This window comes from Thamnophis sirtalis, unplaced genomic scaffold, assembly GCF_051295495.1.
Source record: "Thamnophis sirtalis isolate CommonGarterSnake01/CBP01778 unplaced genomic scaffold, rThaSir2_p1.2 scaffold_4, whole genome shotgun sequence".
NCBI lineage: Eukaryota > Metazoa > Chordata > Lepidosauria > Squamata > Natricidae > Thamnophis > Thamnophis sirtalis.
Genome location: NW_028261384.1, coordinates 13,605,599 through 13,629,889, shown reverse-complemented (window position 1 = coordinate 13,629,889; position 24,291 = coordinate 13,605,599). Strand labels below are relative to the sequence as shown.

Sequence of the window (24,291 nt, the reverse complement as noted above, 5' to 3'; positions counted from 1 at the left end):
GTCTCGTTTGGGGGGATCGGGTAGTGATCCCTGCTGCACTTCAGCCACAAGTTCTGCCTCTGCTCCACAAGGATCAGCCAGGCATAGCGCGGATGAAGGCTTTGGCCCGTAGCTATGTCTGGTGGCCCTTGTTGGATTCAGAGATAGCGGCCTATGTAGGCCGCTGCACGACATGCCAACAGTCCAGGCCCAACCCCCCCCCGCCGGGCCTGCTCGCGAGTGGGAGGCTCCGAGAGGCCCGTGGTCACGCCTCCACATTGACTTTGCTGGTCCCTTCCACGGCCAGAACTTCTTGATTGTGGTGGACGCCTACTCCCGGTGGGTGGAGCTGGTCCTGATGGGCTCCACCACGGCCGAGAGTACGGTCCGGGCCTTAAGGAGGTTATTTGAAACCCATGGGTTGCCGGACATAGTTGTTTCAGACAACGGGCCCCAATTTACGTCCACCACCTTTCAAGGGTTTCTGGCTGAGCAAGGGATCCGGCATGCGCCCACAGCACCGTACCACCCGGCCAGCAATGGCCGGGCGGAGCAGGCGGTCCGCTCAGCAAAGGAGGCCCTGGGCCGCATGGACCGGGGCAACTGGCAGGCGAGAGTGGCGGCTTACCTGCTAAGCCAGCATTCCACCCCCTGCCCAACAACCAACAAAAGCCCCGCGGAGCTCTTGATGGGCCGGCGCCTGCGGACTCCCCTGGATAGGCTCCATCCGCTCTATTCAGGGGATCAGCCGAGCAACCTGGGGGTCCTCCCTGCCCGTTCCTTTAAACTAGGGGATCTGGTCTGGGCCCGCTCCTTCTCCGGGGACCCCCAATGGGTTCCTGCCACGGTAACTGCCCTGACCGGCCCCTGTTCTTTTAGGGTCGGACTGGCTGACGGATCCCAATGGAGGCGCCACCTGGATCAACTAAGGAGGCGCCTCCCGCCCCAGGCCGGCAACCCGGACCATTCCCAAGACAACACCGCACACCCAGGGTTGCCGAATGAGGCCTTCGCTGAACCAGGCCTCGCCTTTCCATTGCCAGACGGTGAAGGGGCTCAAACCGAGGAAACACGTCATCGGGCCTTCGCAACACCAGGCCCAGCCTACCCGAGCGCCCCCTTCCGGGGAGCCCAACAGACTGCTCAAACCGCCGCAGCAGAGGCCTTACCTATCGCTCCTACCCCCTGTGACTCTCCTCCCATTCCATACACTATAGCTAGGGACGCGCCAACACAGCCCGGCCTACCTATGTCGTTGAGCCCGCCTTCTGGGCCTTTCCAAGATGGTGTCCCTTGGAGCTGCACCCCCTTCAGGGAGGAGCTACAACAAGCAGGTCCACCTCCGCCAACGACTCCTGTAGAACTGCGAAGATCTGGGCGGGTCAGGCGCCGCCCCGCCTATTTACAGGACTACGCATGCTCCACCAGGGGAGCATGCGCGGATCTGGGGGGAAGGGGTGTTGTATATTCATGAGCTATGCAAATATAGCTCATTCAGTTCAGCACTGTTACAAAAGGCCAGCAACAGCCTGCTGTCTCCTGATTGGCCAGGACGCAGCAGGAGCTGTTGCCGGCCGAGAGTTACATTTGATTGGACAGGGGACTTGACAGCGGTTGCTGCCCAGTCCCCGGTCTCCTATTGGCTGTTATATTTCATTCACGTTGTATAAATACCTTGGCGCGCGCAGCGCCTGTTTGAATCCCTGTCATCTTCGTTTTCTCTTGTAAATAAAGAAGTTCTTGTTAGCACACCCTGGCTGTCGCGTCCCTCCTTTCAATCCTCAATAGACTCAGTCCAATTGGATACTGGATGGAATAAACCCAGCCTGGCTGCTATCTCCACCACCAGAGAACTGGTGCCAATGCCCATTCTCAAGTGAAACCAGAACCAAGCTGGAAAGAAGATTCAAAGTCACTGGGTGGGATAAGGTCTTGGCATAAATTGAGTAAACTTTAAGTTTCCAGAAACAAAAGTCAGGGAGTCATATTGGGGCACATTCAATGAGTATTTATCTTAGTTGCAAAACACATTGGACAGCTGCTGATAGTTATATAGACTATTCTGGATGTACAGACATTTTAGCTGTTTATTGGATTTGGAGACCACTCCAATTGTAGATGATTAAGAATGGTTTAGACAAAGACCAAATAGTAATAAACGTGTTTCCAGAAGACTAAAAACAAGGCCAATCTATTAGTGCTTTGCCTCAGCTAATTCTCATGCTATGCCATACTTGAATACAAAGTGATTTCTGTTTGCATGATTAGTTTTGCCCAATCAAGTATTGATTATATATTTTCTCTCTCCCCCCACATCTTTGCTTCATCTGCTATTTCTTCCAGGAATCCCTACAATTTTCATCATCATATGGATAATAACTAGAGTTTATCTAGACAACAATGGGTAAGGACCAATTAAATAGCAGCATATGCACTTCCAGGCTTCATTGTAAAATGTACTGGCTCTGGTTGCATGAATTTAATCCTGGATACATAGGTTGCAACAGGTAACACAAGTAGATATGTTAAATATGAACTTGAATTGTGATTGTTAGAGCTAGTTGCCTTTTCTTAGCTGCTTCTGTTTAATGCAGAATGCCTTATGGCAGGAGTGTCAAACTGGATTTCTTCGAAGGCCAGGTCAGCATTGCAGTTCTCCTCCATGGACCGATGGGGGTGGGGACAGGAGAGTGATATTTCCAGGCTGGTCCTGTGGGCCAGATTTAAGCACCTTGTGTGCTGGGTCAGGCCCACCCCTACCTTATGGGAAAGGGGAAAGATGTTTAAAAGGTCAGTGTTGCATCACAGCCTCCTGATCTTCTGAAGCATCATAGGAGATCAGTTGGTTATACCAGCAAAAAGAGCACAGCCGACAAAATTCTGTCATTTTTGGCTTTCTGTCATTTTGATTTTTTAGTGTGAGGATGGAACTTTCAGTTTTGAATCAAAATTGAATCATTCAAATTGAGCCAGTATTGCAATGCTGATACTAGATCACGCAAATGGGGTGTTGGAGAATCCATTTATAGGCACAATCCTAGTATGGAGTAAAGACAGTAAAGAAGTAACAACTTTGCTGCACAAAATAATGGCCTTACCTGATATCTTGGAGAGAAACCCCCCCAGATATAATGTAATGAATTTAATGTATGATCTTTATTTAAAATGCAGAGCAAATAACTGAAAAATACGATGTAATTTCTGAACGCTGTGTTCCTTCCTTGTCCCCCACTCCCATCTTACCTGATCATGACCTTAATGCCCATTCTAGACATCATTTTATTTATTTAGCAGATTTGGAAGCCTGGGGTAGCTTACGCTTCAAATGGGAAAACAATAAAAAGAATCTCAAGTGTCCAGACAAATTCTGTCACAGCCTCAACAAACAACCTCCCACAAGGCCTGGGAGGACAGCCAGTCTTTTAAAGAGTTGCAGAACAACATTTTTTTTTTAAAAAAAAATGATTGATTATGTCTCATCAAGCTGGTGTTGGTGCTTGGCAGCCAGAAACATAATCAGGATGGATGCTATTTGGATCTCCCTAAAGGGATAACTTTCCAGAGGAGAGGTGCTTCAACAGAGAAGGCCTGGTTTATGGGTCTTGATAGATGGCATTAAAATCATGCAGGAACAGTGTCAGTTACTGAGGAGGACATTTCAAACTACCACCAAAAAAGCAATGTCTACGCCCCTGATGGCGAGCCTGTGGCACATGTGACTGTGGCACATGGAAGCCATCGCCCCAGCTCAGCTCCACCATGCAAATGCGCGCACCTCCCACCGAGCAGCTGATTTTCGGGTCTTGGCTGTGCATGCACGGGGGGGGGGGTACATGCAGAAGACTTGCGCACATGTGCGGGGTGGGGGTGGCATCTGTGGGCAGGATGTGCAGCGTGCCTGTTTTTGGTTCCAGGAGGCTACAAGGAGGTCTACTAAGCCCAAAATGAGGTGCCGGGGGGGGGGGTCTCATGTGCATGCATGGGGGGAGCGCAGGGGGTTGCACATGCATGTGCATTATGGGTTCAAACTTTCAGCACGCAACGACAAAAATGTTAGCCATCACTGGTCTACGCCCTTCATAGTATATATTGTTTGTGATATGCAGGTACAACTCTCTTCAATGCAACTTGCGTTAATTATTCTGGGCTTTTGTTTTGAAACTTGCTCGTTCCCCAGCAAGAAATGAAATGCCTCATATGATAAATATGGACTGCCACATGATATGAAGGCTGGCCAGAGAAGTGAATGCCTGGAAAAATGCAAATTTAAGAAGTGTTTTCTTCCTCCATCCAGTATTTCCAACATTTCTCTAATTTTCCCAGGCTTTAAGACCTCTGTGACTGATAACCTAGATTTGGATTTGTTGAAAATTTTAAAGTTGTACCTAGCTGGGCTTTCTTAAAAAGGAAATTAAAAAATAGTGAATCTCAAACTATATCAATGAAGAAGAAAACTAGGAGACATTAAAAAGAAGTCAATGTAGTTGAATAGGCAGCTTATGAAGGAGCTGAGCCAACCGAAAAAGATAGGGAATGGAATAGGGAATGGAAGGCAAGAGAGGAAGTTGAGCAATGTAGCAAAGAGGTTGGGAAGGCAAAGGTAGAAAATAGCATCAGGCTCACAAGGAAGGTTTCTTCAAGTAAGTCAATAGCAAGAGGAAGATAGAAGAAAGGAGAAATCGCTTTCAGTTCAAGCGGAGAAATCTTGATCTTTTGGATACAGAAGCAAAATCCTGCTATTTTACTTCTGTATCCAAAGTAAATGGTCATTTGAGTAGCATTGATTTTAGAAGAATATTCATAGAGAGGGTTGAAGTCAGTAAAGATGTGGTAAAAGAGCCACTATGAATGTCTTCCAAGTCTCCAAACCTTGAGAAGTGCATCCTACAACAGTGAAATGGTTTGAGGAAGAGACTCTCTTGAAAGTTTGCATGTCAAAAGATCGGAGGAGAGCAAATTTCTTCTTCTTTCTTCTCCTCCTCTTCCTTATCCTTCAAAAAAAAAAAGTTCCCAGTAAGTATTGACCTGTCAGCCTAATATTAATTAACATTAAAGATGTTACAGTAGAGCAAATAATAAGCATGTCATTTGTAAACTTGTAAATGGTGCTTTCATTGCTAAGTGTCAGCATGGTTTTATGAAAAATAGGTCATATGAGACATGATTGGACAAGATAATTACCTTAATGGAGTATGGGAGTGCTATGTATATAACCTATTAGGAGAAAAAAGTGGAGATGGGTGTGGAATACTTCACAGGAGCGTGCAAATGTACATTAGGGTAACACTCTTGCTCTCTTCCTTGTAGCAGTTGATCTATCAAAAGAGACAATGTCTTCCCAGTGCTAAGCTGTTAAATAAAAGCGCTATAAAATTTAGAAGGAATGGCCTAGTTTCTAAATGTATTATTTATTTATCAAGTGTGTATAGCCCCCAACTCACACGTTTACTTATACATTTTATTTATTTATAAAATTTATTGGCTACATTGCCATAGGGTAACTCTGAGTGCCTTAAAAGTATGTCATAAAAGTATGTCTTTACATATACAATTAAAACATAATTAAAATCAAACATTAAACCTAAGGGCACATGGGAAGAGTGGGAGCAAAGTGGGGGGAGGTGGGATCTGTTGTTACTTGATTAGCCATCTCCACCATGCTGTTCCCCAACTGGGCCCCAAGCCAACTGGCAGAGCCATGACCATAGTATCTTACAAAAGGAGGGGTGGGCAAAAATCTCTCATCAGGGGGAAAGATGTTCCAGACCAATGCCATTTCTATCTCATAACTGGGCCTGAATCTTAGCTGAAAGGGGTCCAAATAATCCATTTCATCAGGACCCTTTGCAGCTGTGAGTGTCCGTATAGGTGGGATCCAGTGATGGTTTTTTAAGGAGGGGGGAAACCAAGACTTCCTTAAAAGCATCCGGAAATGTCCCCTCCTCACTCTGACTGAAAATGGTTAGTCATCATTGTAATAGGGCAAGACGTCAACCAGCCTGATGTCGCCGGGGAGACGGTCAGCCAGGCGTCCGCCGGTGCCCGGAAGGTCTCCCCAGTTCTCCAGCTGGAAGGTCAGCCCTGCCGCATGGAGGTGGACTCTGGCTCCTCCCGTTCCCTGCTCTCCTGGTCCACATTCTCCCGCCTGTGTCGCCGCGTCACCCACGACCAGCTGCAACCGGTGGACACCTCCCTCAGAGACTACCAGGGGACTCTTATTCCCACCCTGGGTTCCTTCCCCATTTGGGTTGACTATGGGGACTTTCATGGCCATTTGCCTGTCCTGATTGTACAAAAGCCCCTGCCTGCCCTGTTGGGTCTCGATTTGTTCCCTCCCCTGGGGCTGTCCATTGTGGGGATTCATCGGGTGGGTACCTCTTCCCTATCTTTAGAAAGTGTCCTCACAGAATTCGCGGACATTTTTGATGGCCAGCTGGGCTCCTACAAGGGCACCCCCATCTCCCTTAACCGACCCCCAGGTTGCTCCAATTTGGCTGAAGGCTTGCAGGGTGCCTTTTGCCTTGAGAGCCAAGGTTGATGCCGAGCTGGATAAGCTGTTGGCGCCTACTCTTGCTGGGTGGAACTGGTCCTTATGACCTCCACCTCCGCTGAAAGTACAGTCCGGGCCCTACGCCATTTGTTCGCAACCCACGGGTTGCCGGACGTGGTTGTCTCAGACAACGGGCCCCAATTCACTTCCACCACATTCCAGGAATTCCTGGCCTTGCAGGGTATCCAGCACGCGCCCACCGCCCGTACCATCCGGCCTGCAATGGCGGGGCGGAGCACGTGGTCCGTTCAGCCAAGGAGGCACTTGGCTGGATGGACCGGGGCAATTGGCAGACAAGGGTGGTGGCTTACCTGTTAAGCCAACATTCCACCCCCTGCCCAACAACCAACAAAAGCCCCGCAGAGCTGTTGATGGGTCGGCGCCTGTGGACCCCCTGGATAGGCTTCATCCTCTTATTCGGGGGAGGGCCCGCTCGTCTGGGCCCGCTCGTTCTCTGGGGAATCTAAATGGGTGGCTGCCTCTATTGTGTCCATAATCGGCCCCTGTTCTTACAGGGTCGGATTGGCCGATGGATCCAAGTGGAGGCGCCACGTGTATCAGCTAAGGAGACCGGCGTCCCGTCTGATTCAGGGCCCAGCGACACTGCTGCCTGCCAGCCAGTCCAAATGTTCCAGTTTGAGGCCTTTCCCCAGGCAGGCCTCTCCTTGTCAGCTTTCCTGGCCACACACCCCCTCCCCCCCAGCGGTGCCTGCTTGTGAGTGGGAGGCTCCGAGAGGCCCGTGGTCTCACTTACATGTCGACTTTGCCGGCCCCTTCCATGGCCAGGTGTTCCTGATCGTAGTGGACACTGGGTGGAGCTGGCCCTCATGGCCTCCACCATGGCAGAGAGTACCATCAGGGCCCTGCACAGGTTGTTCGCGACTCATGGCTTGCCAGACGTCGTGCTGTCAGACAACAGGCCCCAGTTCGCGTCCACTGCATTCCAGGAATTCCTCGCCTTGCAAGGCGTCCGGCACTTGCCCACCACCCCCTATCATCCGGCCTGCAATGGCTGGGCGGAGCGCACTGTCTGCTCGGCCAAGGAGGCCCTTGGCCGGGTGGAACGGGGTGATTGGCCAGCGAGGGTGGCGGCTTACTTGCTAAGCCAACACTCCACCCCCTTCATCCTCTCTATTCGGGGGAGCAGCCGTGCAACCTGGGGGTCTCCCCTCCCTGCACTTTCCTTGTGGGGGATCTGGTCTGGGCCCGCTCGTTCTCTGGGGAATCTAAATGGATGGCTGCCTCTATTGTGTCCATAACTGGTCCCTGTTCTTACAGGGTCGGACTGGCCAATGGATCCGAGTAGAGCTTCCACGTGGATCAGTTAAGGAGGAATCTCCCCCTCGAGACCGGCGCTCCTACTGATCCAGGAGCCCAGGACACCGCTGCCTTCCTGCCAATCAACGAGTTCCAATTTGAGGCCTTCACCCAGGCAGGCCTCTCCTCTCCTGGTGTTGCAGCTGTTCCACCTGCCCTTCCTGTTCCTCAAGCCGAGTTCGCGTTCTTGGACTCAGCTGTTCAGGCCTTCCCCCAGTCAGGCCTCACCTACCCGGACGCCACCTGCTGGCTGTCGTCCCCATTGCAACCTCAATCCGTTCCGCTTCCTCCCCCTGGTTTCCAAAGTCTCAGTCCATCGGCCGCCGCCTACCGTCACCGTGACTCCACCCCTGAAGTTGCGCCCCCTTGGCCCGGCCTACCTACTGTGTTGCACCCGCTTTCTGGGCCGATCCAAGATGGCATAACTCGGAGCTCCACTCCCTTTGGGGAGGAGCTTCCACGAGCACGACCCACCCCTCCGACAACTCCTGAAGGACTGAGGTGTTCTGGGCGGGTCCGGCGCCACCCCGCCTACTTGACTGAATAAGCATGCTCCAACTCTGCTCATGCGCTCTCGCTGGGGGGGAAGGGGTGTTGAGGACTCAGAAAGTCCTCGACTTACGACCTAGCGGCTAGCAACTATCCAAGACACGCCCTGATTGGCTAGGGCGTGGCTTGGCTAAGCACGGGCCACTAGGGGCGCGCTTATTGGCTTTCCCTACTTGACAGCTCCATATAAATAGCTGTCAAGCAGGGAAGGTGCTGAATCGCCTGTATATAGTTCCTGACCTGTAATAAACTTTTCTGCGTTCTCAAGTCCTGGCTCCTGCCTCGTCCTTCCGTCGATCCTCTAAACTAACAACCCCTGGGCTCACTGCCCAGAGGTGCCAGGGATCAGCTCATCTTCCTCCTTCGAACTAGTGTCCAGAGAGGAGACTGGCAATGTGTTCATTATATAGATAGTTGTCCTGGTACCACTGCAACTCCTCTCCCATCTATCTAGTCTCATAACAGTCTAAAAATAATACTTCTTTCTGATTTACAATTATATTGTAGTCCCCTCTGATTTTTCTATTTTCAAATTTTCTCACAATTGTGCTAGAGTTAAGCAATAATTATGGTACAATGAATGACACAGGATTTATTATGTTTATTTATTATGTATCCTTGCTGAAAGAATTAGATTCATTATTTGTTTCCCTTTTTATAAACAGTTGCTGGGATACAAATGATCATAGTGCTCCTTGGTGGATTATACGAGTACCAATCCTAATTTCCATTTTAGTAAGTAAATTCAGCATTGGGAATGAATTATGTCAATGTAATTTTTTCTCACTAGTTTTTTATGCCAGTTGCCAAATGCCCTGATTTTGTTTACATTACCACAGACGGTCATAAGTATGAGGGTAGGTTGTAAGTCACTTTTTCAGTGCCACTATAACTTCAAATGGTTGCTAAACAAATCGTTGTAAGTTGACCTGTGTAGAATTATTTACTTGTTTGTTTCATCCTGCCTTTGTTATTTTTACAAATAATTCAAGTTGCTAAACATATCCAATACACCTTGTGAGCAACCTTGTGAGGTGACTTGGGCCAAAAGAGGTCATCCAGCTGGCTTTCATGCCTGAGATGGGACTTGAACTGTCAGCCTCTTGTTTTTAGCCTGGTACCTTAGCCACTAAACTGGCTTATGACATGCAATACTAGTGTTAATGACAATAATATGGTGGTAGAAATGATGGAAATAGGACTTTAGTTAAGGACCAAAATAGAATCTTATTATAGCTCCTAATTTAAGGAAATAATATAATTCTGAGACAGATGAATGAATAGGTGTATTTATTCAGAGGTCTGTCTGTCTCTCTTTTATGATTTCATTTCATAAAACCCTATCTAAAGGCCAATTAATCTTTTTAAAAGATTCCGGAGGATAAAGTTATTAAATATCTTTTCCCTCTCTTTAATTATCTTGAAATGTCTTTATATTAAAAACTGAATATTCATGGACAGATCTGTGGTTGCTAGGCGATCAACTCTTAGAATTCAGCCCAATATTGATCCCCTCCCCCAAGATAACACCCCTCAATTCCCTGTGAATTTATTCTAAGTGGATGAACATAAGAATGAATTATATTCTTTCAATTGGATGTATATATTTAACTTCTAATATATAGTGTTAGATACACCAAAGTGTAATTCTTTCTATATTTAACTGTGAGTACATCTTAATCTACATATTAAGGCAATATTTTTCATCTCTGCAACTTTAAAATAGATGAATTTCAACTTCAAGAATTTGGGGTGGGAATTCTGGGAGTTAAAATCCATCTATCATAAAGTTGCCAAGGTTGAGAAACAGCAGTAAGTTTTTTCTTCTTCTGAACATCATTACAGGATTTAAGTTATCAGTGAACGGTTGGAAAAACTATGCATTATGATATTTTTTTTAAAAAAAATGTTTTTATTATACATTTTCCTTTATAATACATTAAATTTCCAGTTTTGCAATGACTGTGTACTGGCTAAATCAAGTCCTTTTTAAATATACATAGTGTTATACATCCTGATTATAACCATTATTTTCATAGTCACACAGTATAGACTTTTTTACATACATAATGTTGTACCTCACGGTTATAACCATTATTTTCATAGTTGTACCATAATGCTCCATATATTTATCACTCTATACTTTTTAATCTATATTCACGTACAGTCCAATAGTAATATTACTTGCAGTATTCTTATATATACATTTATAGCTGCATTTACATTATGATACAATTATAAATGCCTCTGTTAATTCTTTCATAGGTAAATTTTGTCATTTTCATTAGCATAATAAGAATTCTGCTGCAGAAGTTAAGATCGCCAGATGTGGGAGGTAATGAGCAATCACAATACAAGTGAGTGAAATTCAACTCCCTGTATGTCTCTTGATAGAGATTCCTATTGGCAAAACACAAATCAAAGGAGCTCTGATGTATCCTAATGGACTTATTTTATGTGTTTATTTTTAAGGAGACTTGCAAAATCAACGTTGCTTCTGATTCCACTCTTTGGTGTTCACTATGTGGTTTTTGCAGTCTTTGGCGTTTCTAAAAAGTACCAGATAGTTTTTGAATTATGCCTGGGTTCTTTTCAGGTAGTAGCTAAGCAAGTTTTCTTCTTAAAATAATTCTGATTTAATTTTATTACTGTGTTTTAACTTGTTAATATTTTGCCCTTGCAGGGACTGGTTGTTGCGATCCTGTACTGCTTTCTGAACAGTGAAGTAAGTTTATATCTTCTTGGGATAAGATTGGGGGCAGTAATAATATTTCAGGCAATTATGCTGTTGTTCAGCTGTTGACCGAACCCTTAAGATTCACCTTCCAGTATATGGAGGTAGGAGTGAGAAAGGGCCATCTGGGCAGGCGGATCACTTTAAGTGAGAATAGATGGAACCTTGTTTTAAACACTGAAAAAACTATAGCATGTTTTAAATCGTAGTTTGTTGAAGAGACAGGGTTGTAAAGTGAGTACTGTGCCACAGATAGGAGTGGAAAATCAAGAATTCCCTTCCTTCTTTCCTGGTTATATTCTTTAAATACGTGTAATTTACTTCCTTGCTATTTTTAAAAATGTATTACATCTGGTTCAGCATTTCATTTCTATTTGAAGCGAGCCACCAATTTTCCAGAACGTGGTTGAAAGAGGCTCCAGGAGGCCCTCAAATGAGCCTGAAAGCCACTTCTTGCCTTAAAGTATAGTTTATAAACCACAGTGTCTGGATATAGCTAACATACTGTGGGATTAAAAAAACAATAATCCTAGTATGCAGGGGTGAAATCAATTTACCTTTACTACTGGTTTGCAAATGTGAGCGTGTGCGCTTCGGTCGCATGTGCCACCTTTGTGCTTGCACAGACGTTCCATGCATGCGCAGACCATAAAAAATGGGATGTGTGGGCAAAGCTTGCTACTGAGCACGCCTGCAAAGGTAAGTAGAACAGCGAGGGAGGGAATCTGCCATGCCACCCAATTTAGATTAGCTAGAAAGCAGGAAATCCAATGATTCTCGCTAATATAAATCGCGCGTCACAGCTGATCGTCAGAAATACCAGTTTGCCCGAACCGGTAGTAAAAAATGCTATCGGTTCGGGCAAACCGGTAGCATTTCACCCCTACTGGTATGACATGTGAACCCAGCCTTTCAGCTAACTGGAATAGTGGGGTTTTTTCCAGAAAGAGGGAAATGCTAAGCAGGAGAGGCATTATACGCTATGACTCTGGTGGGAAACATTGTATTTTTGCAACCCAACTCAAACACCAACCCAAACTTGAAGCAGCCATTTGTGGACTTCATTCTTTGATGGCTGGTGAAGGGGAAAATTGGGTTCTTTAGTAAATTGGATTGTAAATGTCTAAGGTAAAATAAGGAGAGTGCCAGATGATTTGTTGAGATTTTATAAGCTCATGCTTGTGACATTAGGGAAGCATCTACCCATCTTCCCTTCTGCGGGCCTCTTCCTCAGTTATCTTTGATTTTTTTTCCAAACATCTGGATCCTTTTTTGCTTTGGTAGGATGTATTCAAAACATTTAAGCTTTAGTTTAAGTGTTATTGCTTCTACTGAACACTAATTGGATTCAGCACCTCCAAAAAGTAAATACAGTGATACCCTGCAAGTTTTTAATCAGTTAACAACTGCCTTTTTCTGCTGGGAGTTACTGAGTGAATAACTTTCTGATATTTTCAGATACCTTTAATCTGCCTTTAAGTTGCTGGGTTTTAATTTGGCACTAGCCCAAAATTTGGAACTAAAAGTTCCTGAACTGAGAGATTTAGTTTCAAATAAGCATGCCTAATTTTCAGTATGTAATTAAATTTTTCCTGTTTGCTTTTAGGTTCAAAATCTTTGCTTAGAAGTTAAAAGAGAGATAAAAAGTATCTTGACTTTAGTTTTCATGGCAGCTACAGAAACAAGTCTCTATTGTTGATAGTATTGCTTTTTCCCCCCTTTTCCCCCAGGATGTTTGGGTTTTACTCAGCCTAGTGCCAAATCGATTTGATTGTTTTTTTCCCCATACCACTTTAACACCTTTAGATTTGAAATGCTTTGAATAAACAAGGTTTCTATTTTTTTATTTATTCTTTTTTCAGCACTCCAATTATAGCACAGCATATTGTAAACTGTCAAGAAATTTCAATACATACCATAACAAGTTGTATTTTTTAAAAAATAACTATAATGCAGTTTTATTAAATGTGGGACCCTTCGTATAATTCCTTTTTCCTTTTATCTCACCTTCTTGTGTATGAAGGGCCCTTGGTGCTCTCTGAGCTTGGTGGTTTTCTTGCAGACATTTCATTACCCAAACATGGTAACAGTGACTGAAACAGTGGTGGGCTGCTATGGGTTCGCCCGGGTTTGGGAGAACCCGTAGCTAACGTCATGGCTGGTTCAGAGAACCTCCAAATCCCACTCGTGGCAGTCTCTGCCCCTTTGCTTCCAGGAGTCTCCATGTGGCCCATTTTGGATCCGAGATAAGTGTAGGGCCCGTGCAGAGGTTCGGGCAGATAAAAAAATGGGCCTCCTGGAAGTTCCAGAATGCTGGACACGGGCCACTTCCAGCCTCTGGAGGACCTCTGTAGCCCAGGGGAGAAAGTTTTTGTTAAGTATTTGTAAGTCCTCGACTTATGACCTAGCAGCTAGCAACAGCCAAGCTGCGTCCTGATTGTTTAAGACGCGGCTTGGCTAAGTGCAGGTTTCCCTGCTTGACAGCTCCGTATAAATAGCTGTCAAGCAGGGAAGGTGCTGAACTGCTTATGTACATAGTGTTGAGGATTAATAAAATCCTCCAGTTACTACCAGGAGGCCAGCAACAGCCTATGCTGAGCCCTGATTGGCTGAGGCGCAGCATAGACTGTTGCTGGCCAGCCAAACCGTTCTGATTGGCCAGGGTACTGCGTCAGCAGTTGCTGGACCCTACCCGGCCTCCCATTGGTCCCCTGTTAAACAAATGTTGTATAAATACCTTGGCGTGGTTTTTAACTCTTTGAATCGCTGTCACTGCTCTGTTCAAATAAACCTTGTTCTTTTGGAAGTCTTGGCTCTCGCATCTTCCCTTTGACCCTCGATCTTCTAAACTGGCGACTAAGGTGGGATACAGCGCTTCCCGAAGCAGAGCCTAGGACAAGAGCGAGAAAGGATTCAGCCAGCCGCTCAAGCCGCGTCAAACCGCCGGTGTACGAACGCTGAACAATTTTTTTTTTCTCCGCTCCTATCTACTTCCACTTGAACTGTCACAACTTTGGCAAACATGGCATCCGCCTTACCGCCCTTCGCACCTTTCGGATCTGCAGGTGAAACCTGGGAAGGTTTCATGGAGCGGTTCGAATGCTATCTGATAGCATCCAAGAACCACAATCAGCCAGAAGAAGAGAAATGCAGCTTCTTCTTGAGTTGCTGCGGCCCCGCGATGTTCGCGTCAGCCAGGGCTTTAGCCGCCCACGGCCAGTATACCAGCTCAGCTGGGACACGCTGATGACCCGGCTGAAGGGCCACTACGCCCCGGCACCTTCCCGCATCGCTCGCCACTTCGCCTTCCGCCGGCACGTCCAGAAGCCAACAGAGAGCATCAGCCAATTTCTGGAGTCGCTCTGTGTAACAGCAGCCCAGTGCAACTTCCAGAATTTGGACGAGAACCTGGTCGAAAAATTTGTGTGCGGCGTTAAGGACATAAATTTGCGAAGCCGCCTCTTGCAGCACCACATCACGATGCAGCAGGCCGTGGAGGCTGCCAGAGCAGCGGAACACTCTGAGCAGTCCACGGCTGACATGCAACGCCTGCAGCTGTCAGTGTCACCTCCTCCTCTGATGCCGGGGTGCCCTCCACCTGCCGCGCAAGCCTGCCTAGTCGATGAACTGTTGCTGCCTGAAGACCCCTACAATGAGGTTGTTGGCCAGCTCAGGGAGCAGCCTAGGTGCCCACCACCCCCTCCTCCTGCTGCCCCTGCTACAACCTTGTGCACAGTCTGCCGCCATTGCAATAAAAAAGGGCACATTGCCCAGGTTTGCCATGCCTCTCTGCCTGCGCTGTCCTTCCTACAGCAGCCAGCTGCATCCCAAACGCAGCAGGCCCTGAATCCCACTCGCGGCAGGCCCTGCCCCTTCACTCCCAGGAGTCTCCATGTGGCCCATTTTGGATCCGAGGTAAGTGTAGGGCCCATGTGGAGGTTCGGGGAGGAAAAAAACAAGCCTCCTGGAAGTTCCGGAAGGCTGGACACAGCCCCACTTCCAGCTTCTGGAGGACCTCTGTAGCCCAGGGGAGGTAGTTTTCACCCTCCCAAGGTTTGGGGAAAGACTCTGTATTGAATATTCATAGCTTCATTAATATATATTAGCCATGCAAATGGCCTCGCTGTTCCTTGTACTTCAGCACCTTTGTGCTGGCCAGCAACAGCCTCCTCCGTCTGGATTGGTTAGGACGCGAGGGAGGCTGTTGCCGGCTGAAAGTATTGTTCCTATTGGTTGAAGCCCGAGTATATAAGGTTTGGCGGGCTAGTTTACGAACTGAATCGCTGTCATACTTATCTGAGAATAAAGCCTGTTAGTTGTTCACCCTGTGGTCGCGTCCCTCATTCCGAACCTCTAAACTGGCGACGAGGATGGGATCAGCGATTCCGCGACGCTAGGGTGAAAAGAGAGAGACAGACAGTTAGCTGCCGTTTCCAGACCGGCAACGAACGCTGCCTGAAGAGGAAAAAAATTTTTTTTGTGGCCTCTCAGTATCTCTCCCTTCACGACCGTCAGGATGACATCTGCTCTACCTCCCTTTGCCCCCTTTGGTTCGGCCGGAGAATCATGGGAGGGGTTTATGGAGAGGTTTGAATGTTACCTGATCGCTTCCAAAAATCAGGCTCAAACCGAAGAGGAAAAATGCAGCTTTTTCCTCTCATGCTGCGAGCCATCTATGTTCGCCTCAGCAAGAGCTTTGGCAGCCCCACGGCCTGCATACAAGCTTGGGTGGGACGAACTCATGGCCAGATTGAAGAATCACTACGCACCCACCCCGTCAGTCATAGCTCGCCGTTTTGCCTTCCGCAGAAGTGTCCAAAAACAGAATGAATCAATCAGCCAATTTTTGGAGGCCCTGCGGATGGTGGCGGCCCAGTGCGAGTTCTCCAATCTTGAGGAAAATTTGGTGGAACAGTTTGTGTGCGGCGTCCGCGATGTCAACCTGCGGAGCCGCATGTTCAGGAATCACCGAATTACACTACTGCAGGCCGTGGAAACTGCCCGAGCCGCTGAACTATCTGAGCAGTCCACGGCCGATATTGAGCGGTTGCAGATTGCCACACCGGAGCGTTCACCGCCTGAAGCATCGCCACAAGCCCACATGGTCGAGGACGACCTGGCTTATGAGGATCCAGAAGAAGAAGTGGTGGCCCAGATGAGGACTGTGCCTAAGAGGAAGCCAAAGCCGCAACCTGCAGCGCAACAGGCGTCCGCAGTGCCCTGCCGGGGTTGCGGAGGCCGTCATAAACGCCAGGCTTGCCCATTTTTAAATGCCATCTGTAACCGGTGCAAGGGCGAAGGCCACCTGGCTAAGGTCTGCAGGGCCCTATTGCCAGCACCCTCGTTCCTTCAATCGCCCAGCCGTTCCCAGGCGCAACCGCGCCGCCAGCAGCAGCGGCCACCGAAGAGAGCGGAAGATTGCTACCAGTCCAACAGTCAACCATCTAATTTTGACAGTACGGCGAGCCACGCCGTTGCAGGGGCCCGGAAGGTCTCGACCTCCGTCCAGCTGGAAGGTCAGCCATGCCGGATGGAGGTGGACTCTGGCTCCTCTCGGTCCCTCCTGCCCTGGTCGCTCTTCGCCAAGCTATGCCCTAAAGTGCCCCAGAAACGCCTAAGGCAATCTGAGGTCTCCCTAAGGGATTACCAAGGGAGGTTGATCCCTACGCTGGGATCCTTCCCTATCTCAGTATCTTATGGCCAATTCCAGGGGAAACTACCCATCCTCATAGTCAGGGATGACCTGCCGGCCCTTCTGGGCCTGGACTGGTTCCCAGCCCTGGGATTATCCATTGGGGGGGTCCACCGGGTGGTTCCTAGCACCCTCGAGGACACATTAAGGGAATTTTCAGACGTTTTCGACGGCCAGTTGGGCTGTTATAAGGGGACCCCCATATCTTTAAGTTTAGACCCTCAGGTTGCTCCCATTAGGCTGAAAGCCCGTAGGGTGCCTTTTGCCTTAAGGGCCAAGGTTGACGCCGAACTTGATAAGTTGTTGGCGCAGGGAGTCATCGAGCCCGTAGATCATTCCCCTTGGGAGACTCCCATTGTTCTCCCAATTAAACCAGATGGGTCGGTGAGGATCTGCGCCGACTACAAGTCGACGATCAACTTGGCCCTTCAGGCAAACCCCTATCCAGTCCCTGTAGTGCAACACCTGCTCCATTCCCTGGGGCAGGGTTGCACATTCGCCAAACTGGATATGGCGCAGGCCTATCAACAGCTCCCGGTGGATGACGATGCGGCGGCTGCCCAGACCATCGTCACCCATCGTGGGGCTTTCCGTTGTCGCCGCCTGCAATTTGGTGTTTCCGTGGCCCCGGGGATCTTCCAAAGCCTGATGGAGCGGCTGCTCCATGGGCTGCCGGGCGTAGTTCCGTATTTCGATGACGTCCTGATCGCTGCTTCCAGCCGCTCAGAACTCATCGAAGTACTGCGGAAGGTCCTCAGTCGTTTCAGGGGCGCGGGCTTAAAACTGAAACGCAGCAAATGTTCATTTGCTGTTCCGAGGGTGGAATTCTTGGGCTTCATGATTGACGCCCAAGGCATCCACCCCACACCTTCTAAGGTCGCTGCCATTAGGAACGCCCCTGCACCCACCTCCAAGGCGGAGCTGCAGGCGTTCCTAGGGCTCCTGAACTTTTACGCCTCTTTTATACCACACAAGGCGTCACTAGCCGAGCCGCTGCATCGGTTGCTCGACCGATCTGCGGCCTGGCGCTGGGGGAGCCGCGAAGCGCATGCGTTCGCGGCTGTCAAAGAAGCTCTGACGTCAGCGGCAGTCCTGGTCCAGTACAATGACAGGATGCCACTGACGTTAGCTTGTGACGCCTCCCCCTATGGAGTCGGGGCCGTCCTAAGCCATGTCCTCCCAAATGGCTTAGAGGCCCCTGTGGCCTATTACTCCCGGACACTCTCCTTGGCGGAGCGTAATTACAGCCAGATAGACAAGGAGGCTCTGGCTGCAGTGTCCGGGATTAAGAGGTTCCACGACTACCTCTATGGTCGGCCTTTCACCCTTGTCACTGACCACAAGCCACTCCTTGGGCTTCTGGCAGGTGACAAGCCGACCCCCCCATCCTCTCCCCCCGAATGACTAGATGGACGGAGTTCCTTGCAGCGTATTCTTATATGCTGCAGTACCGTCCGGGCAAGCAGCTGGGGCATGCCGATGCCTTAAGCCGCTGCCCGTTACCGGAGACCGACACCGCCCTAGTGCCCTGTCTCTCAGTCCTGTCTATCGCGTCTTCCGGTTTCCCAATTTCGGCCGCGGATGTCGCGGCCTGCACCAAGGCCGATCCGATCCTCTCCCAGGTCGCTTCCTGGGTCTCGAGGGGATGGCCAGAGGACAAAGTGGCAGAGGGCTTCAAGCCCTTTAAAATCCGGCAGGCGGAGCTCTCCCTCCACGGGGGGTGCCTCATTTGGGGGGATCGAGTGGTGATCCCCACCGCGCTGCGGCCACAAGTCCTGTCCCTGCTCCATAAGGATCATCCGGGCATAGCACGAATGAAGGCATTAGCCCGTAGCTATGTTTGGTGGCCCTTACTGGACTCAGAGATAGCGGCCTATGTAGGCCGCTGCAACCCCTGTCAACAATCTAGGCCTAATCCCCCAGCTGGGCCGGCTCGTGAGTGGGAGGCTCCGAGAGGCCCATGGTCACGCCTCCACCTAGATTTCGCCGGTCCCTTTCACGGCCAGACTTTCTTGGTAGTGGTGGACGCTTACTCCCACTGGGTGGAGCTGGTCCTGATGGGCTCCACCACAGCTGAGAGTACGGTCCGGGCCTTGAGAAGGCTGTTCGCGACCCATGGGTTGCCGGACCTGATTGTTTCTGATAATGGGCCCCAATTTATGTCCACCACGTTCCAGGAGTTTCTGGCCATGCAAGGGATTCGACATGCGCCCATAGCCCCGTACCACCCGGCCAGCAATGGCCGGGCGGAGCGGGCGGTCCGCTCAGCAAAAGAGGCACTGGGCCGCATGGACCGGGGCGACTGGCAGGAGAAAGTGGCGGCTTACCTGCTAAGCCAACATTCCACTCCCTGCCCAACGACCAACCGAAGCCCCTCGGAGCTCTTGATGGGCAGGCGTCTGCGGACTCCCCTGGACCGGCTACATCCGTTGTATTCAGGGGATCAGCCGAGCAACCTGGGGGTTACCCCTCCCCGTTCATTTAAATTAGGGGACGCGGTATGGGCCCGGGCATTTTCGGGGCCAAGTAGATGGGTGCCAGCCACTGTGACTGCCCTGACAGGCCCGTGTTCTTTTAGAGTCGGACTGGCTGACGGATCCCAATGGAGGCGTCACCTGGATCAATTGAGGAGACGCCTCCCACCGGCAGCCCAGGCCCAACCGATGCCGGCACCGCCTGCCCGGGAAACCAGCGTGAGGCCTTCGCCGCTCCAGGCCTCTCCTGTCAACAACCGAGAGCTCAATCCGGAGAGAACACGCCGTGGGCCTTCGCCACACCAGGCCCAACCTGCCCGAGCGCCCCCTGCCGGGAACTTCCACAATCATCTCAAGCCGCCGCCGAACAATCCCCACCTAGGCCAAGTTTCCTCCCTCCAGACACGCCTTCCAAACACAACACTATCCCAGTGGACACGCCACCTCGCCCCTACTCACCAGTACAGTTGAGCCCTCCTTCTGGGCCATCCCAAGAAGGCGTGCCTTGGAGCTACACCCCCTTCCGGGAGGAGCTACCACAAGGAGGTCCTCCTCCGCCGACGACTAGTGGAGAACTGCGTAGATCAGGGCGGGTCCGGCACCGCCCCGCCTACTTGCAGGACTACGCATGCTCCACCCGCGGAGCATGCGCGGAACTGGGGGGAAGGGGTATTGAATATTCATAGCTTCATTAATATGTATTAGCCATGCAAATGGCCTCGCTGTTCCTTGTACTTCAGCACCTTTGTGCTGGCCAGCAACAGCCTCCTCCGTCTGGATTGGTTAGGACGCGAGGGAGGCTGTTGCCGGCTGAAAGTATTGTTCCTATTGGTTGAAGCCCGAGTATATAAGGTTTGGCGGGCTAGTTTACGAACTGAATCGCTGTCATACTTATCTGAGAATAAAGCCTGTTAGTTGTTCACCCTGTGGTCGCGTCCCTCATTCCGAACCTCTAAACTCTGGAGCCTGGTGAAGGCAAAAACCTCCCTGTTGTAGTTCAGGAGGCCTACTAGCCCATGCCTGCCATGACCATGACCACCCAGCAACTGGGCAGAGAACCCATTGCTGAAATTTTTGAAGCCTGCCCCTAGCACTGAGATGTCTTCAAGAAAAGCTCAGAGAGCAACAAGGACACCTTATTTCAACTATGAGCTACATATATTCTCTTGTGTTGCTGATTGCATATTTGTAGAATATTGAGAATATTCCTAAAGGGCCAGCAACAGCCTATGCTGCGCCCTGATTGGCTGGGACGCAGCATAGCCTGTTGCTAGCCAGCTAACCCACTCTGATTGGCCGGGGTACTACGTCAGCAGTTCCTGGACAGTACCCGGCCTCCTATTGGTTCCCTGTTATACAAATTGCATATAAATACCTTGGCGCGGATTCTGCATCTTTGAATCGCTGTCATCTGTTCATTCTTTGCAATAAACCCTTGCTGTTTCGAAGTCCCGGCTCTTGCGTCTTCTGTCCGCCTTCAATCCACAAAAGCCTGCCCCTAGCACTGAGACGTCTGCAAGAAAAGCTCAGAGAGCACCAAGGACACCTTATTTCAACTATGAGCTACATATATTCTCTTGTATTGCTGATTGCATATTCAAGCAGGCTTTTAACAGTGAATTAATCCCAGCCCTGATAAATTCCATGTTGGTTTCCTCTTTGATTTTAGGTTCGAGGAGAGCTGAAAAGAAAATGGAAGAGCTGGTGTCTGAATGAAAGACTGAGCCGCGATTACAAAGTTCACAGGTCTTCTGTTTTTCCAAATGACTCAGAAGGTGGACCCCAGTTGCATCGCAATTCAGCCACACAGTTTTCTTCTCAAACAGAAACCTCGGTGATATAAGTCATCTAGGTGCCTACAGAAAAACTACGGGGAATGTCCCTGGGTATATAGTTCATTCATTGCGCTATTTTCTAATGTGTTGAGTTTGTATTCCACTTTATTTGTATGTCAAGATAGAGGGATTTCCAGCCTAATGACAGCTATCTTTTGTTTTTAGAATTGCTTTTAGAACTTGGTTATGATGAAACCCTTTTTCATCTATTAATTCCCGCATTCCCAAACTGTGTATGCTGCAAATAGCTGTAATAATTTAATAGTCACCATCCACATTTAGTTTAAACCTTTGGAAAGTCATCAAATCATGCAGCAACTAGTCTCATCTGTTGAAGAAATGTTTCTTTTAACAAAATTGGTTCCAAAGACTATATATTTAGATATTGCTAAAGTTGTTGTCCTTTTGCAGAATCTTGAATCTCATTGGAGTAAATTCTGTGCAGGTAGTCCTTTTTAGCAACCATAATTGGGACCAGCAACTTGGTCATTAAGCGAAATAGTCTCTTAAGTGAAACATGATTTTATGATCTTCAGCTTTCCTTTGCTTCACTGACCTATGAAGCTCTTAAATGGGAGGACTGGTCACAAAGTTTTTCATTACCATTGTAATTGTGAATAGTCACTAAGCAGGACAGTCGCTAAAGGAGGACTACCTGTAGAGAAGCCTGCTGCTTATATTTGCAATATCATTTGATAAAACCCATGAATTTGCTTCGTCTTTAGGACCGAGAAGGGTCATATGTACATAGCATTGGCTTTCCATCACAAACAAGCTATTTACGGAGATGTGATTATGACCATAGTATTGGAGCTTATGGTCACAGCTTGTTTAAGTTGTCATGTAGGTGAACACTTGGAAGGGATTTGAATGCAAAGTAAAAATGGAAAACTAAATGTTAAGTATTTGTGGGTTATCACAGCAGATTGTACTTTCCTGGCATGATGGAATAGATGGGAAAGCATTTGGAGAAGGAAACAAATTCAGTATCAACCTTTTTTTTAACCGTTTCTGTGATCTTCCAAATGCTGTCATTTATCAGTTTTCTCATATGTTGGCTTTAATACTATTTATTGTGTGCCTTTTTTATATCCCCTGAAATGTAATGCATTTTGACTATTCCCAATGCTTTCCTTTTTGTTAGCTTCTGTGGATTTCTGTAAAATAAGACTAAAGCACTTACTGAGCGACGTCCCTGCCACCTCTCCATAATGTTGTCCGATTTTATTAGATTTCTATTTGTTTTTAATGCCTGGCCATGGGATCCCAACAAAAAAATTCCAATCTCTTCTTTATGAAGAGAGGGGCCATCAACACTAAAAGTGTAGCCATAACAAAAGTCTTCTGTTTTGAGATGTGTTGGGTTTACAGCTTCCAACACAACTTATTTCATTAGATTGCACTTTTACAATGCTTGAAAAGAACAATGATCAACCTTTGTGCCTAGGGCCAGGCAGTGGACCCCAAAACAAATAATTTCCCTGATTAGTTTCATTTTTAGATTAATATTTATTATGGTATTTCATCCAGAATAATAGTAACTCAATTATTTTCAGTTTTAGGGTGCCTCCTCCATTATGAGTCTAAAATACTTTGCTTTAGAATATTCAGCATATTTCATTATTTGATGTCAATGACTTTTACAACACAACCATATTAAAATATTCTGATGGTTCTGAATGGAAATAAGGCATAGTGATGAGCTAAGGTAATATTTTTCAAGATGCTGGGCTTTAAATGCATTTGACTATTATTTCCAGACTTCCTGGTCAGCCAGTAAGAATTCTGGGAGAGTGCATTCATATACAGGTGGTCCTCATTAATATACTGCCTTGTTCACAGTTACAAAATTGTTGAAAAAGTAACTTTGCAGCCAATTCTCACATTTAAAACCTTTGCAAGCCTTTAAAACAAAAGAAAGCTGAAGTAAGATCATAAGCACAGTCACCAGTTTTACTAAACAAGTTCTTTACGTAATAATGGAATTGCTATTCCCAGTTGTGATTGCTAAATGAGAACGATCTGTGTTTGAAATCTTCAAATTCTAGATCAGGAGTGTCAAATTAGTGTCATCATGGAGTCATCACGTGACATTTCATGATGCCCCCCCCCTTGTTAAACCAGGCTTTTCCATGGCCAGCACATGATGCATACGGCCCACATTTGACATCCCTGTTCTAGATAGTTAGTCTAAAACCAGTTAATATCTTTGGAACAGCAATTTGCTTTAAAATCAGAAATCAGGCATATATTCCTGGATAAATTCATAAATTCTTCAGAGTGTTGCCTCTCTTTAGCTATTGTGCTAAAGCTGTTCTATATATGCTGAACGTTTTTTTAATTAATTAGTATTTTCTTTCTTTTATTGCCCCCGGAATGAAAAAGCTAGTTTTCTTAAAGAATGCACCCTCTTATAAAAGTCAAAATAAAAAGCATAATTCTGCATACTCATAATGCTTTTTTGATTTGATATAGCCATCTTTCTATATTTCTTTTTTCAATATTTTATTTTTCTAGTGTTCTTTTCCGGTGTTTTTCAAATTGAAAATTGATTGTTTTTCTTGAATTTTTTTTCTTGTTAGATCCATTTCTAAAAAGTTGATTAAGAGCAAAATGTGGAAAGAATTAAACTGTGATTAAATTTTTAGGTTTTTTTTTTTAAAAAAATAACAAGATGAAAAATAAATAACAATCTGGGAATATTAGCAAGTTATCACTCAAGAGCAGCAGCAAAAAAAGTCATGCAACATAATTTTATGTTGCCATTGCTTTTTTTCTAGGATTGTCTTAGTTTTCTAGTCTAGCCTTTAAATTTAGTCTTTCCAAGTATTAGCCTAAATTTAAGTTTAATCATCTTAAACAAAGCACAATGACAATCTTTTTAAAAAAAATAAAAGATTGGAAACCATTTTTATATAAAACAGATTGAAAACCTACCACCTCATTACAATTTGTAATCTTATTACAACATATAGGTTCAGATTGTTTATAAGTTTATATGGAAAAATTCACAACACCTAGGGATGTGGCTGTGCTTGGTGGCCCTTGGACAAAGTATTAGACAACAATAGGGTCTTAAGATGATCCAATGGCTTTTTTTTTTCAGTAATACCCCTCTGTGACTTAAAGGAACTGGTCAGTGCTCCAATCAGGAAGTGGGC

The 24,291-nt window shown here is 47.4% G+C and overlaps 1 protein-coding gene across 1 annotated transcript in view; it reads left to right on the top strand.

Annotated features, from left to right (window-relative positions):
* The window catches only part of VIPR2 (vasoactive intestinal peptide receptor 2), a 96,714-nt gene extending 72,674 nt beyond the window's left edge, over positions 1-24,040 (top strand). The window contains exons 8-13 of the mRNA XM_087712501.1: positions 2,323-2,383; positions 9,061-9,130; positions 10,661-10,752; positions 10,868-10,991; positions 11,079-11,120; positions 20,965-24,040. Of these exons, the coding sequence (XP_087568627.1) occupies positions 2,323-2,383; positions 9,061-9,130; positions 10,661-10,752; positions 10,868-10,991; positions 11,079-11,120; positions 20,965-21,138 (563 nt within the window). The 3' untranslated portion in view covers positions 21,139-24,040. The remainder of the gene's footprint in view (positions 1-2,322; positions 2,384-9,060; positions 9,131-10,660; positions 10,753-10,867; positions 10,992-11,078; positions 11,121-20,964) is intronic.
* The last annotated feature ends 251 nt before the right edge of the window (positions 24,041-24,291 follow it).